Genomic DNA, 16,516 nt, shown 5'->3' with positions numbered 1-16,516 from the left:
CCCTCCTCTGGTCCTCAGGGAATGGATTCCAGCTGGTTTTCCATGTCTCTGTAGATCACCAGCTGCTCAAGGGGCACACAGAAGGAATGAGCTGGTCCGGCTAAAATTTAACTGAGTCAGGAGCAGAGCTGCTTAGAGCTTGAAAACATACAGAAAACCTAGATTATAGGCCTGGAAGACCAGTTTCTTGTCTTAAAGCAGTTTTTGCAGCTGAAGTACGTTCATTCACACTGTGGACCTGGTTGGCTGTTCTTTTCTTTATAACCTCTTGCATACAGTCACCAGCTGAGCCACCTTCGTCGACACATCGGGACTCGCAGCGTCAGCGCAGGGCGGCCAGCAACACTTGGAGGAGCGACACAGATCTCAGTGACAACCCCACAGAGTTCCCAGCAACTCTGACAAATCCCAGGCGTGGCTATTCGGCGAGAGGCTGAGGTAAATGCTGGAAAACTCTAGTCGGCGCTGTTAATCGGGAAAACCCATTACAGCAGGCAAACGTCCTGTTTAGCCTACCTGGGAGACCCTGACCCATAAAAGCTTTCACACCTGGAAAAGGATACACACAGAACGGAGAGCGAAAACACAAGTTAGAAGTTAAGGTATTGTTTTAATTAATATGACATTGCATTCTTCGGAAACAGTCCCTCCTCAAGCCAGAGCATATATTACACGTAGCTTGATGTTAAGTTCTATTTGTAAAAAAAAAAGAAAAGAAAGAAAAAGCAAAAGTTTCAAAGGGCTCCAAAAGACTCATGCAACTTCATCTGTCAATAAATCAAAACATTTGAAACTCTCTCTCTGTACATATGCTGTTAAGTGGTATCACTAATCTCCAGTGCAGTATGAGCTCTTTGTATTCCTCAGGCAAGATGGTCAATTCCCACCCAGACACTTCCTGTGGTGAATCTGCACATGCCTGCTCTTTAGATGTGTTGTCATGTGACACATTTCAATAGCACCACTACACACCCGTGACTCTCTCAACACCACTCTGCATTGCTTTTCTGCAGTTTAACTGTGCACTCACTTTGCTGTGCCAAGGAATAACTCTTTTGACCCCGCGCTGAACCTTTCTAAGGCCACTGCTTTCAGTTCCCATTGAATAAACCTGGAAAAGGAGCCCAGTTTATCATATCCAAGGCACAGTGTCCAGGATGACAACATGACCACATGACATTACACTGTAGTGCTATCTCTATGACAAAACCATATCAGTACTTTCTTAATACAAAGCACTGATCAGTCAGTAAATTTCATTTACACTTCAACTCATAACACGCAATCTCTTGGAATATGAAAAGAAATGCCGTTCTCAACAGTATCATAAATATATAAAAACAAAAAGAAGGCAAACTACCCTTTGCACACTGCTTTAAGAAGCTCACATCTATCTATAGCATCAGATCAACAAAGACCCAGTATTTTTTTCTTTCTAATCTAATCTCGTCTATCCCTTGTGCTAGCAAATCAGTTAAGACACCACTCGTTTCCTGTATTTGTTAGTGCCACAGTTGCCCATCCCCCCTTTAAAGTTAATCCAATTGCATTATAAAAAAAACATTTTAAAATAAATGTCAGCATAAATTTGGAATTACAATATTTCGCTTCGAGTTTGTTAAATTACAACCAATTCTTTCTTTTTTTTTAAGGTTATACACAATGCATGTGGGGGACATGTACGGCAATGAGTTTGTACAAAAAAAAGGTTACATAATATTTTTGTTTTTTAATGACATCAACATTCACGGCCTGAACTGCTAAAAAAGCTCAAATATTAGAAATAAAAGGAAAACATAGAAAAAATAAAAACAACAAAATGAAGTGGTCACTTATTTTAAACACTGAGATGAGTGACGAAGAAGCCACTCACTGCTCTATCTTGTACATATAGTCCCATGGTTTTCTGTCATTTATTAAATGGTAGTGGATTTCTCAGTCCCTGACTCTGTTGATGTGTGTTTTGATGTTTTTGTGACAACAACCACATTGCCCTCCTTGGTTGTCACTACCGGCTCCTCTGAAGCATGCTGGGTAGAGAACCCTATCCTTGGCATTTGGATCTTGAAGCGAGAAGATCGTTCCTCCTCTTCGGAGCGCTGCAGAGAGTCCCTGCTGCCCTGTGGAGAACCTCCCTCCGTGATGCGGAGGATTCCCGTCGATCGGGGGCTTATAGAGAACTTGGGGATCTTGAATCGGGGAGACTTGTCCTTGCTGTCCACGTTGCCTTCTGCCCCCATTTTGAGAGCTGGGTCACTGCCGGTCGCCACCGCGCTCTTTGGATCCCCTCGGCCTCTCCCCGAGACAAATCCGATGGAGACTTTAGGCTTCGGGGATTCGGAAGCCTCCCTTTGGTCCGGCTCTAGCAAGACCATTTCAGTCCGGGCTTTGGAAGACACCAACGCGCCTGCCTTCTCCTCTCCGTCCTCTTTGCCTGGCTTCCTTTTGAAGCCTGGGAAGGTAATTTTGGGAGACTTGTACTTCGCTCCTTTGCCATCTCCCTCCATACCCGAAGAGTCTTCCGATTTGACCAGCTTCATGCTCATTTCAGCGTCCCCTTCCCCGCTCATCCCCTTGGAGTACGGAGACGAGAACTCCACCTTCGGTAGTTTCATCTTTCCAAATTTTGCTTCCTGGGATCCGTTCTGGAATGTAAGATCACTCTCTCCGTTGACCTGAGAACCCGACCTCTCTCCTTTCTTGGACCCAGCAGAGCCAGATCCATTCAAAGTGACATCAAAGGAGCCGGTTTTTCCCGGAGAGAAGGTGACCTTGGGCATTTTCAGTTTGCCCCCTTTTGATTTCCCTTCTTCTTCCTCCTCATCCTCACCTTCTACGTTCACTTCGTCTCCTTTTTTTCCCTTGGGGTGGGATTTCCCAAAGGAGGGCTTCATCTTGATCTTGGGCACTTTCATTTTGGCTTCAGTCGAGCTCGATTCTCCCTCTGAGGCATCTGACCCATTGGTTTTGGGCTTTGCAAAAACAAACACTGCTTTCTTGACTTTGGGCATCTTGGGGCCTTCATAGTCTCCGTCAGTGTCTGTAGACTCAGAAGGTTTGGTGCCTGCTTTCAATTTCACATCAGGCCCTTTCTCTTTAGCGCCTGGTGTGGACATTTTCACTGCTGTTTCAGGCTGGGAGATGGAAGGCAGAGCAATTCCAAACTTTGCTTTTTTGGCTTTGGCTTTCCTGTCCTTATCAGTTTCTAGATCCTCAGACTCCAGCAGGGGACCCTTTCCTTGCACTTCTGGGGCTCTGATGTCCAAATCTGGGACTTTAATCTCAATCTTTGGAGCTTTTATTTCGAATTTTGGCCCTTTTATTTTGCCCTCTACATCAGCCTCTGGGGCAATCAACTCTGTGGAAGCACTTTTGTCTTTTGTGTCTGAGAACCCAACTGAGGGCAGTGTAATTTTTGGCATTTGCAACTTGATGCGTTCTTTGTCCTCAGGGGTACTGAGGTCAGCGTTGGCACCTGTAGTGTCAGTGTCCATATGGCCTTTGATCTTCGGTCCTGAAATTTCCACATCAGGCATTTTGAACTTTCCTGTTTTACTGCTCCCTTCTGCCTCTGGTATATCCAAAGCATCGACGCCTCCCTCTTTACCAACAGAAAAACCTACACCTGGAAGGGAAATTTTGGGCATTTTGAACTTGGCATCCCCTCCCTCACCAGCAGCATCGGCTTCAAGATCAGGATGCTCTGTTGTGCCCTTGATCCCAAATTTTGGCATTTTTATTTTGAATTTACCTTCTGCCCCTTCTTCTTCAGTTTCTGTTTTCTTTATATCCTTGTTTCCTTTTGGAGCCTCAGTCTTTATCTTTCCCTTTCCCTTATCAGCTTTCGGTACACCAGTATCTAACTCCAAATCTGCCCCTTCTAAATATGGACCCGATATTCCTATTTTTGGCATTTTAATTTTAGGCATTTTGATTTTAAACTCAGATGACTCTGTATCTATAACCGGGCCATATACTTCAATTTTTTTCCCCTTAACATCCACCTCTGGACCAGTGATTTCAGTCTCATGCTTGTGTTTCCCTACGCTGAGTTCCAGATCAAGATCCGGAGCTTTCACTGTAGGGGAGGTAAACTTCGGCATCCCAAAAGAAGGCATTTTAAATTTCCCCTCACCTGTATCTCCTTCAATGTTTAATTTGTCAACCCCACCCTCACCAAGAGACATGTCAACATCTCCCAATTTACCTTTTGGTACAGATATGTCCACCTTAGGCATTTTTATCTTTGGCATCTTCAATTTGCCTTCATCTCCCTCAATGTCCACGTCTGGAGCAACTGCAGAGATCTTGGGTTTGGAGAGTTCAGCCTTGGGTCCTTTTATATTAACTCGTTGGGAGGCACCTACATCTGGTTTTGATCCACTAACATCAATGTCGTTCTCTTTGGATCCAGAGATACCAAATGATGGCAAACTCACCTTTGGCATTTTTAACTTGAAATCAGTTCCCTCAAAGTTGCCGTCACCTTCTGCCTTCAAACCTGGGTCAGAGTCAAGGGAAGCATTAGCTTTGGCTTTAGGCAAACCTACATCCAGTTCAATTTTGGGGGCTGAAATGTCAAGTGTTGGCATTTTGGGGATTTTCAAATGCCCTCCATAACCCTTGATGTCTTCTTCCGTTACATCTACTTCAGCTTTAGGTAACAATACTTCACCTTCTCGTTGCTTTGCAGCTGGGAGGGAGATTTCCAGGGATGGCATTTTGATTCTGCCTTTGGCCTCCATGTCGGCATCTGGCGGACTCACATCAAGGTTGCCCTCCTTGGACCCAAACTTAGGCATGGAGAACTTGGGCATTTTGATGGTGACATCTGGTGCTTGGACACCACCTTTTCCACTCACTTCATCCCTTAGTTTCACCTCAGCTTCTCCCTCTGGGAGCTTGCCTTTAGGGGATGATATTTTAAATTTGGGTAATTTTAATTTGGGCATCTTCCCTTTGCCACCAGGGCCTTCAATGTCAATTTCAGGCCCTGTGATATCCACTTTTCCTTTCTTGACTTTGGATTCAACCTCTGGGCCACTAATGCCAACTTCTCCCTCTTTCCAGGACATCCCAAAAGAAGGCATCTTGATTTTAGGCATCTTCATCTTGCCTTTTAGTTTTCCATCGGCATCTGACTCTTCCGATGGTGCTCTGCCCTCTATGGCTATTTTTGGGGGGGTTACTCTGATTTCAGTTTTCGAACCCCGTCCCTCTAATTCCAGATCACCATGCTTTGATTTCCCCCCAATCTTGGGAAGAGAAAACTTTGGCATTTTCAGAGAAACGTCCGGAACATCAAAGCTTGCTCCCGAAGAAGGCCTATCACCTTCAGCCTTGAGCAATTCTATTTGCTCCTTGTCTTCAGCTTTGGCTCTGGACAAGCCGAAATCCAGGTCAATTTTGGGTGCTGAGATGTCCACCGTCGGAAGATTTACAGTTGGCAGCTTGAGGCTTGCATCAGAAGTGTCAATGTCTACATCAGTCCCCTTGGTTTTAAGTTTTATTTTTGGAACCTTAACCTTTGCTTCAGGTGTAATAGTGTCTGTCTTTACAGTGGGTGGAGAGATGCCTGCTTCACCTTCAATGCCATCTTCTCCAGGCTTGCCTTTGGGAAAAGAGATGCCAATCTTGGGCATTTTAATGTTAGGCCCTTTGAAGTGCAAGTCTGGAGCTTCTATGTCAAGTTCTGGAGCCTTGACTTCAGCCTCCCCTTTTCCTTTTCCAAATGTGGGGATTTTCGGCATTTTAATCTCAACATTTGGACCTCTGGCACTCACCTCTGGTCCTTGGCCAATTTCCACACCACCAGTTCCTTCAGCTGCACCCTTTGGCATTTTGATATTTAAGTCAATATCTGGTAGTTTAGGCGCAGAAATATCAAGTTTTGGGACTTTGACTGTAGGCAGTTTCAGTTTCGCATCTGTGCCCACAGACTCAAATTCAGGACCTTTAATGTCCAGTTTGCCTTTTGGCAGTTTGGTACTGGCCTCTATTTCTGGATGGCTAACATCAATCTTGCCTTTGGGTGTCTTTATATCTCCTTTAAGCTCAAGATCAGCCCCCATCTCCCCTTCTTTGCCTTTGACTCCAAACTTTGGCATTGGGATTTTGGGCATCTTGAGATGAACATCGGGCATGTCAAAGCCTCCAGATGGCTCTGGAGCACTGATACCATGCTCCAAAGTTGTGTCTTTTCCTCTAACCTTTGGAAGGCTCAGATCAAGGTCAATCTTTGGCATATCAATGTCAACACTTGGCATTTTAACTGAAGGCACTTCTCCCTCAGGAATCTTTATTTTTGGTAAGGATATATCAACTTTTGGTGCTGATATTTTTGACCCTTCCATTTCAGGTCCTTGCACATCCACCTTAGGCAAGGAAATGTCGACTTTTGGCACAGATATCTTTGGCCCTTTAACAGAAGGACCTTCTATTTCCATTCCTTGGACATCATATTCCATCTCTTTTGATTTAATTTTAGGGAGGGAAATGTCAAATTTAGGCATACCCATCTTTAGACCCTTTCTATCTGGGCCTTCCATTTCTTTTCCTTTTATGTCTAACTCAGCTTCTGGTAACTTCATTTTTGGAAGAGAAATATCCACTTTCGGCATGCCTATCTTTGCCCCTTTAGCTCCAGGCCCTTCTACGTCAATATCAGCTTCTGGGAACTTCATTTTTGGAAGAGAAATATCCACTTTCGGCATGCCTATCTTTGCCCCTTTAGCTCCAGGCCCTTCTACTTCAATATCAGCTTCTGGCAACTTCATTTTTGGAAGAGAAATATCCACTTTCGGCATGCCTATCTTTGCCCCTTTAGCTCCAGGTCCTTCTACTTCAAAATCAGCTTCTGGCAACTTCATTTTTGGAAGAGAAATATCCACTTTCGGCATGCCTATCTTTGCCCCTTTAGCTCCAGGCCCTTCTACTTCAAAATCAGCTTCTGGCAACTTCATTTTTGGAAGAGAAATATCCACTTTCGGCATGCCTATCTTTGCCCCTTTAGCTCCAGGCCCTTCTACGTCAATATCAGCTTCTGGGAACTTCATTTTTGGAAGAGAAATATCCACTTTCGGCATGCCTATCTTTGCCCCTTTAGCTCCAGGCCCTTTTACGTCAATATCAGCTTCTGGGAACTTCATTTTTGGAAGAGAAATATCCACTTTCGGCATGCCTATCTTTGCCCCTTTAGCTCCAGGCCCTTCTACTTCAATATCAGCTTCTGGGAACTTCATTTTTGGAAGAGAAATATCCACTTTCGGCATGCCTATCTTTGCCCCTTTAGCTCCAGGTCCTTCTACTTCAAAATCAGCTTCTGGCAACTTCATTTTTGGAAGAGAAATATCCACTTTCGGCATGCCTATCTTTGCCCCTTTAGCTCCAGGCCCTTCTACTTCAATATCAGCTTCTGGCAACTTCATTTTTGGAAGAGAAATATCCACTTTCGGCATGCCTATCTTTGCCCCTTTAGCTCCAGGCCCTTCTACTTCAAAATCAGCTTCTGGCAACTTCATTTTTGGAAGAGAAATATCCACTTTCGGCATGCCTATCTTTGCCCCTTTAGCTCCAGGCCCTTCTACTTCAATATCAGCTTCTGGCAACTTCATTTTTGGAAGAGAAATATCCACTTTCGGCATGCCTATCTTTGCCCCTTTAGCTCCAGGCCCTTCTACTTCAATATCAGCTTCTGGCAACTTCATTTTTGGAAGAGAAATATCCACTTTCGGCATGCCTATCTTTGCCCCTTTAGCTCCAGGCCCTTCTACTTCAATATCAGCTTTTGGCAACTTCATTTTCGGTAGTGAAACATCCACTGTTGGGATGCTTATTTTTGCCCCTTTGGCACCAGGTCCTTCTACTTTGATGTCTGCCTCTGGAGATTTCATTTTGGGAAGTGAAATATCCACTTTTGGCATGCCTGTTTTGGGGCCCCCTATCTCAATACCCTGAGTCTTCAAATCTACCTCTGGCAATTTCATCTTTGGTAGGGAGATATCAACTGATGGCATAGATATTTTGGGGCCTTTTGAGGAAAGGCCTTCAGTTTCCATTCCATGAACATCTAATTCTGCATCAGGCACCTTGATTTTCGGTAGAGAGATGTCTACTTTTGGCATGCTTATCCTTGCACCTTTAACATCAGGACCCTCTACTTCAATATCTCGTATTTTAACATCTGCTCCTGGGCCCTTCACATCGACTTTAGGACCAGAGATATGTACATCAGCATCTGGCTCTGTCAATTTCCCAGAGGCACCAAATTTTGGCAGAGATATCTTTGGCATTTTCAGCTTTATATCCAGACCTTCCCTGCTGCCTCGGCTTCCTGCATCAAGGTCACCCTTCATTTCTACCTCGGCAGCCCCTTTCCCCTTTGGCAGGTGCAGATCTACATCAGGAATGGGAACTGAAAGGTCAATGGATGGCATTTTGATGCCAGGCAGTTTCATCTTTCCCTCGCCACCTTCCTCTGCAACTCTCATGCCTCCTTCAGGTCCAGCGCCCTCTACTTTTATTTTTGGCAAAGAAATACCAACAGATGGCATCTTCATCTTCGGGCCCTTAGCATCAATGTCCACTACTTCAACCTCTGCTTTGGGGCCTTTGATCTCTCCTTCCACTTTTGGAGGAGACACCTGAGCCTCCATGTCACCCTTAAAGACTCCAAATTTTGGGAGTGTCACTTTGGGCATTTTAACCTTCATGCCTTCATCAACAGTGCCCTCAGCACTCAGCTCACCTTCACCCTCTCCTTTGCCCTTTGAAAGACCAAAATCAATGTCCACTTTGGGTGCTGCAATGTCTATTGATGGCATTTTCAGACCACCCTTATGCTTTCCTTCTGGGGCCTCGATACTCAGTTCTGCTCCAGCTCCTTCAAACTCACCCGAAGGCATGGAAAGCTCTATCTGAGGGAGTTTTATTTTGGGTGTCTTTAATTTGCCTTCTGGACCTTCAATACCAAGTTCGCCCTTGGCTGAAGGAACATCCACTCCTTCTGTTTTTGTGGAGATGCCAACCTTGGGCATCTTGATTTTAAAGCCCTCCGCTTTCAGCGTGCCTTCTTCTCTTTCAGGGCCTCCTTTGATATCCACCTTGGGACCCTTCACATGAACTTCTGGTTGGGGAACTGTAATGTCTGCCTTTCCTGAGGGCAAAGCAATGCCCAGTTCCACTTTGGGTGGCTTGAATTTATGCCCTTCTTTTTCTGTAATCTCCTGTTCTGGCAAACTCACTTCCTTTTTCCCCAGGGGAAGACCGAAATCAAACTCCACTGATGGGTGTTTGAATCTGGCCTCCGGTGGCTTCACATCCACGGTTCCTTCAGGTGGGCTAACTTCCACTTTGGCCTTTTTAGTTTTTGGAAAGGAGATGCCAAACTTTGGGGATTTCCCTTTGGCTTTAAGCTTGGCCTCGGGGCCACCAAAGTCTGCTTTGCCCTCCGGTAAAGTGATGGCAAGCTCTCCCTCTGGTTTCTGTGTTTCTATGCTCACATCTCCTCGGGCTCCTGCAGAGTCCTTTACTTTCATCCTTGGAAACTTGATCCTCTTTTTCTTTCGGCCTGTGATCGCCACGCCTCCCGGTGCACCTGAGCCCATGAATTTCATTCCCCCCTCTGCTGAGGCCTTTCCCCCCTTTCGGAGCCTGGAGAACTTTGGGAAGGCAAACTCAACATCCACTGGGCTCAGCTCCAGCTTGGCCGGTGATCCCTCCATCTTGAGCTCTGCCCCAGCTGGAAGTTTGCCTTTCTTGCTCTTCCTCAGGCTGAACCTGCCCATCCTTTTCTTCGTCTTCAGGGGTTTGACACTCTTGACCCGCTGAAAATCCAAAGATATACCTTTGCTTAGAGTGAAAATTCACACAATACATAGTAGAGTACAGTGCATCGGAGTCCTGCATTTTAAATAGCATCTTATTCCTATGTGACCGCACAGAGTAAAACGTATTTTTCTATGTATGTTTATAACTTGCAAATCATATCTAAATATTGTATTCAAAATAAAGTGTTAGAAATCTTTTGTATTAAAAATAACATCCATCTCAAGTTATGTTGGTTCCAATTTCTCTGATAAATTAAATTACATAAAAATGTATTTTGTCCCCAAGATTGTCAGTTCCAATGGCTTGATTTCATTTGAGCAATATGTCAAAATTACTAACAGGTGTTCTAATACATATGCACACTATTGTATATTTCACCTCTGTCTATATGCAGGGGTGTTGCATCCTGATTCACCTGCAAGGAATGATGGTCAGCTTGCAATGATCTATTCTACAGTGTCCTGATATAAGAAAAATGACAACCAGGGGAAGGGTCCTTTACCATTTTGGGCATCTTGGCTTTTGGTCCTTTAACATCCAGGCTTACAGAGCCGGGGGAGACATTGACATCAGAGCTTGGAACTGTCCTCTTTAGGAAGAAGGACACCTTGTAGGGTTCTGCACACTGCAGGATCTTCAAAGCATCCTCGTACTTGACATTGTCAAAGTACACCCTGGCACTCAGCAGCTGGTCTCCTGTGAGGAAAGGTGTAACAAGAAAAGCTGAGCCGTCAAGCCGTAACTGTGTGACTGATATCATCATATGACCGTCCTCTACGTAAGCACATGCCAAAGAGGTCATCTGCACGGCCACCCCCTCACCAAATTATAATAATAATAATAATAATAATAAACTTTATTTTATATAGCGCCTTTAAAGGTGGCTTCTCAAAGCGCTTTACAGGATGACAATAACAATAAATAAGAAGACTACAACAATAAATAAGAAAATTTCACAAGACAGGACACAATTATAATTACAACAATACAACAATAACAATAGAGGAGACCGTGGAAGATGGTATTAAGAAGAGCAGAGGGGTGAAGAATGGAACCAGTTAAGTAAAGGCTTTTCTGAAAAGGAGGGTTTTGAGTCTGGATTTGAAGGAGTTTAGAGAAGGTGACTCTCTAATATCCTTGGGCAAGGAGTTCCAGAGCTTGGGGGCATAGCAGGAGAAGGCCCTGTCGCCCATACAATGTAGACGGGCTTGGGGGACAGTAAGGAGGGCAGAATTTGAAGAGCGGAGGTTGCGAGGTGGGGAGTAGGGCGATAAAAGTTCAGACAGGTATTGAGGTGCCAAGCCATGTAAAGCCTTGTAGGTGAGCATGAGGATTTTAAAGTCTACGCGGAATTTGACCGGAAGCCAGTGCAAGGACTCCAGGATAGGAGTAATGTGAACACTTGCACTAGATCTGGTCAGGATTCTGGCTGCTGAATTTTGGACATACTGCAGCTTGTTCAGAGTAGATTTAGATACCCCAGGGAGCAGAGCATTGCAGTAGTCAATTCGAGAGAATACAAATATGTTGATCAGCTTTTCAGCCACAGTTAATGATAGCATAAGGCGTAGTCTTGCGATATTTCTAAGGTGAAAAAAAGATGTTTTGACAGTATGCTGTACATGTGGGTCGAATGTTAAGCCAGAATCGAATATAACCCCAAGGTTTTTCAATTTTGATTGGAGCTCAAGTACAGAGCCATCTACAGACAGGGTTACAGGACTGGCTTTACGAAGTTGATGGGGGGTACCAATAAGCATGACTTCAGTCTTGTCACAGTTAAGATGAAGGAAGTTTTGAGTCATCCAAATTTTTATGTCAGAGATGCAATTAGATAGAATAGAGACAGCCACATCAGTGTCGGGTTTGGTATGGATGTATATTTGAGTATCGTCAGCGTAAAAATGAAAGCTGAGGCCATGTGATCTTAAAAGCTGACCAAGTGGGAACATGTAAATGCTGAAGAGCAAATTATCCTCATTTCAAGTAATCCATATTGTCAACAATGAGGAATTTAAACAAGGGAGATCTGAATCATTTAAGCAGATAGTTTTTCTCTTGATTTTAGGCATAAAACTTAAAATCAAACAAAAAACATAAAACAAGAAATGAAACATAACACAACTTCTTTCATATTCAACTTACCAGGCAAATCTGGAAAACAACTTTTTTTTCCAAAGAACTTCACCATATGCAATGTAACTCAAATGTCAAAACCACATACAGTAAAATTGTGAACAGATTTGAAAAAATAAAGCCCAAAGAAGTGCTTTCCAGTTCAAAGGGGCCAGCAATGACATATGCAAATGTCATTTAATGCACAGCAAGACAGTTATTCAGTAAAGGTCAGTTAAATTTAGTCCTGTTCCCTCGGTAGATTTGTTTATTATAGATACTCAGGAAAAAAAGATTACAGAAAGACACTTTTAAATGTAATGCACTTCTCTGAAGCCATTTGCTTTGTTTTCTGAACCAACTTTTTAATCAAACTGATCATTTTCAGGATTAATTTAGCATTCAGAGAGCTGTTTGCATCAAAGTTATAGTATCAAAATGGCAGAAATCAAGTAGCTCGGGTTTAAAGGGACATAAACAGGAATTCAGATCACTTTGGGCATCCAGTTCGTGAATGCTGCACGACGGAGCAGGGGTTAGCACTGATGCCTCTCAACAATGGGGCCGTGGGTTCAATGTCTGAGGTACTGTCTGCATGGAATTTGTATGTTCTCCCTGTGTTTGTGTAGGTTTCTTTCAGGTGCTCCTGTTTCCTCCCACAAGGTAGGTTAACTGACTTCTGGGGAAACTGGCCCTGGTGTGAGTTTTTGGTGATTGTGGACCTACGGCGGGGGGAAAATGTGGTAATGAAGAGAACTATTTTCTGTTCGTTATGCATTTCATGCAATGTCTGTGAGTATACTTGTGGACCACTTATAAGAAGCCCTGTCTATAAACTCTTTTGTACTGTAGCCCCAGAAGGCCTGAAATCTAGTGCAGTCTGTATTGTTTAAGATCCCGTGATGGAAACAAACAAGTCCGTTGGTGGGAGTCTCCCTTCCTGGCTCCCCCCACGCTTACAGCTTCAAAACTGCAATCACAAGGAATCAGTGTCTGTAAGCCCACTGCAGAACAGGGTCAGGTCAGGGCTAGTGACAGCTCAGGCTACTGCAACTGATGCCCAGCAAGAGAGCACTGGCCTTCATGCCTCTCAGGCTTCCCATACAGAAGGCATCTACAGCGTACCTGTTTGCTCTCACAATTAAAAAGTAGACTGTCACAGTCACTCATTGGGGAGTGATGTCACGTCGATCTGAGATGGGAAATAAAGCAAAAATCTGACCTTTCTGGAGGCTGAGGGATTTCGCTGCCGGTGAGTCCTTGAGCACATTCTTGACAAAAATGCCCTGCTCCCCTCCTCCTGCAACACTGAACCCACTGGCGCCAGCCTCGGCCTCTGTCTCCACGACAACCTCCACTAGCTCGGAGCGAGCCACTTCCTCCTGGGCAACAAGTACAGCAGCTGGTCAACAAGGCAGAAGGTGGCTGGCCAGGGTCAGGAGGAACTATCAATTCCCCACATACTGAGGATCACGTCCGCCAATAATGGACTTTACACAGTGATCCCAGGCTAGAATGGGTTAAGTATCATGCAACTGAATTGTTTAACATAGTTTTTTGTTTTTGGTAAGTTATACCTTTTCAAAAGTGTGGGCATTTGAATGGTACAGCAGACATTTTTGATTATTTGAAAAAAAAAAACACAAACATTTGAGAGATGTCCAATAATTGATGCTTGATAAACTTGACAAACTAATGAGGTTTCTTTTCTTTGGCATTGTGTGTCATTGAATGTTTAGGGAAGAGTTCTTCAGACAGGCACTCAGAATGCTGTAAGAGGTGAGGAAATGCCCATATCAGATCATTACCTGTGTCACGTTGATCTGGACAGGAGGATCCATGCTTTGTAGGGAAGGATGTGACGTTTCTTTGAGAAAACTTCTTTTCAAACTCAAGACCTGCTTCAACTCTGCATGGAGTTTCTCCTTCTGAACCTACGGCAGAGTCAACAGAGGAAGTCACAGTGAGGCAGCGCTGGAGCGCTGGCTCAGTCTTGGACCTGGGGTTCTGTATGTGTGGAGTTTGTGTGTTCCCCCAGTGCTGACTTGGGTTTCCTCTGTGTTCTCCGGTTTTCTCCCACAGTTCAGTGACACGCTGGTGGGTTAACTGGTATCTGGCAAAACTGGCCCAGGTATGAATATGTGCGCGTCTGTGACTGTGTGCGTCCCGAGATGCACTGGCGTCCCATCCAGGGTGTACCCCGCCTTGCGCCCCTTGCTTGTGTGGGCTAGGATCCTGCACCCCCACAACCCTGTACTGGACAAAGCAGTTAGAAAAACAGATGGGTGGGAGGACCTTTTGGAAACATTTTCAGCTCTGAAACGGCTTTAAACACAGGGATGTAGGACGCCCTAGCTATGACAAACCAAATGTCACCCAGAAGCTGTGCACACAGAGTTTCAGCTGAGGTGACTGGCAGCACGGTGATCACAGCCTTGACTCACCACTCTCTCTGGGGTCTCCGGCTCCTCGGCAGACAGGAGAGGGTGAGCAGGGGGCGCGGCAGTGGGAGGTCTCTGTGAGGGGGCAGCTCGCTCTTTACTCCTTACCTCACCAGCCTGGGTAGAAAACACAGGGCAGCAGGGCAGGATCTGCACTGGTTAACACGAAAGCTGCAGCATCCTTCTGAGGTTTTTTTTATTTAATTTGTTTATTTTTACAAAATATGACTGTTTTTGTACTACATTGAGATGAACGCGTCTCAAAGCCACCTAATGCTAAAAAGAGACCTTATGCTATGAAACAGTGTCGAGGCAGTCAAGGAACGAATGAGCGCCGTTGTTGGAAAGCTGGTCTGCAGTGTTAAGACCCTTCACTGAGGGTGCACAGGAGAGTGACCTACAGTTCTTGGTGGGGAAAGTAAGAGAGAAAGAGAACCAAAAATAGAGAAGTAAAGCCAAAAGGAAAGGGGAAAATAAAAGTTTTTGTGTCCACTCACTGTTGATTCTCTTTCGTGGAAGAAAACATAACTTTCTTCCAATTCTCCGTCAGAGCCTGGAGACACAAAAGAACAGATAGCTCAGGTTAGTATCGGGCAGTAGGATAAAGTGCAACAGGATTCTTCCCATGTGCCACAAGGGCAGGACAGGGGACCAAGAGACAAGACATCAGGCAGGGTAAAGGATTTGGAGCGGTGTGGTTTAACAAAGGACCTGCCCAAGGATGCAACGACTGTCACTTCAACAGCTCTGGAACAATGGAACCAGGGCACGTGATTGCACAGCAGGGTAATCAGGCTGGAAAACGCGACTTCTTGGTCAGAAGCACACGCTGTTGCATTTGCACTGGTATTCCGCCCATCTCGCAGGGGCCTTAGATATGTCAGCGCGTCCAGAGAGGCTCAGATGTCCCTGATCAGAGCCAGCAAATGCCAGACGCTCTATAACGCGACTCCAAAAATCCTCCCCAAATAGCGCAAGTCAGCATCACCGAACACCAGTGCTTACAGAAGGGCGGGAAAACAGGTTGGTGATGTACCCAAGACACACTGAAGTACTCATACACTGAGTGGTCAAAATATTAGGAATAACAACTGCAACTGAGTTTTCAGGCTTCTGCAAGAACATCTTGAACAGAACACATGTATTCTTCCAGGTTTGGAAATTGTACCCGGATCTCAACCCCGTTCTTCACAATTCGTTTGCTGTGATGAGGGGTGAAGCTACACAGGTCCGAACTGGACATTTTCCCCAGTTTTCAACAGGATTTAGAAAGTGAAGGGTTTCGGCCAGGGATAGTGATGTCATGTTATTCATGTTATTCTTCTGCTCCTCGGGTCCAAACATGTATCACCTGCCCACTGAGAGAATCTGTTCATGTTTATGGGGGGAGGTGATGACAATGACGAGACACATGTCTGATGTTTTCACAGCACTACTCTGCCTCCTAGGTGAGATGAACAGGCTTCTGCATGAGCATCTGAATCAGGCCCTGGATGACACACCACAGGCTGAGCTACCCTGATACAGAGGGGTTTGTGTCTGCTCTGTTTTGTGTTGCGTGTCATTCTATTATCGTCTCCAAGAAAAGGCTTCTTAAATAAACGAATAAGGCAGGATTCTCTATGGTATTACACACCTGAGAAAGTATTAGAGCTGAAGGCAGATGGGTGAGGGTAACCTCTCTTCAGGAGACAGGGTAAAGAATCAGAGCCCAGGCTACAGAGGTGAAGCGATCAGCAGACCTTTATTTCAGCTGAAGATTAGACGGAATACAGCAGCATGAGATGAAGAAAAGGTTTTTTTCTCCATTTTCTTTCTCTGTCAGTTTCCCCCTGGCAGTGCTCTGTTTACAGCCCGATTAACAGAAGTTACAATTCTCTTTCCCATGCAGCTCCCACCTCCAGCACCTGGATGACTTTCCTTTCTCGCCTGTTTATTAACACAAACTGAGTGTTTGTAGCTGCCTGCAGTCCACACAATTTCTCAGAATCACAACAACATATTGTTAACAAAAGTTGTGAACCAACAACTTTTTACAGATGCTTAGAGTAACCGCTGGGATGCACAGAAAGTCCAGGCATAAGGTTACAAGTGTTATGATTGCAGTTATTTTGACATTATTGTGGTATTAT

General features: G+C 44.8%; 1 protein-coding gene across 1 annotated transcript in view; it reads right to left on the bottom strand.

The window, feature by feature from the left end:
• Positions 1–590: 590 nt before the first annotated feature.
• prx (periaxin) overlaps positions 591–16,516 on the bottom strand; it is a 33,307-nt gene continuing 17,381 nt past the window's right edge. Inside the window, exons 2-7 of the mRNA XM_069186352.1 lie at positions 14,882–14,937; positions 14,388–14,501; positions 13,752–13,877; positions 13,166–13,325; positions 10,331–10,524; positions 591–9,824 (exon numbers count right to left, since the gene is read on the bottom strand). Coding sequence (XP_069042453.1) covers positions 1,917–9,824; positions 10,331–10,524; positions 13,166–13,325; positions 13,752–13,877; positions 14,388–14,501; positions 14,882–14,937 — 8,558 coding nt within the window. The 3' untranslated portion in view covers positions 591–1,916. The remainder of the gene's footprint in view (positions 9,825–10,330; positions 10,525–13,165; positions 13,326–13,751; positions 13,878–14,387; positions 14,502–14,881; positions 14,938–16,516) is intronic.

The sequence above is a fragment of the Lepisosteus oculatus genome, chromosome 3 (genome assembly GCF_040954835.1).
Source record: "Lepisosteus oculatus isolate fLepOcu1 chromosome 3, fLepOcu1.hap2, whole genome shotgun sequence".
Lineage (NCBI taxonomy): Eukaryota > Metazoa > Chordata > Actinopteri > Semionotiformes > Lepisosteidae > Lepisosteus > Lepisosteus oculatus.
This window is presented reverse-complemented; position numbering and strand designations above follow the sequence as displayed.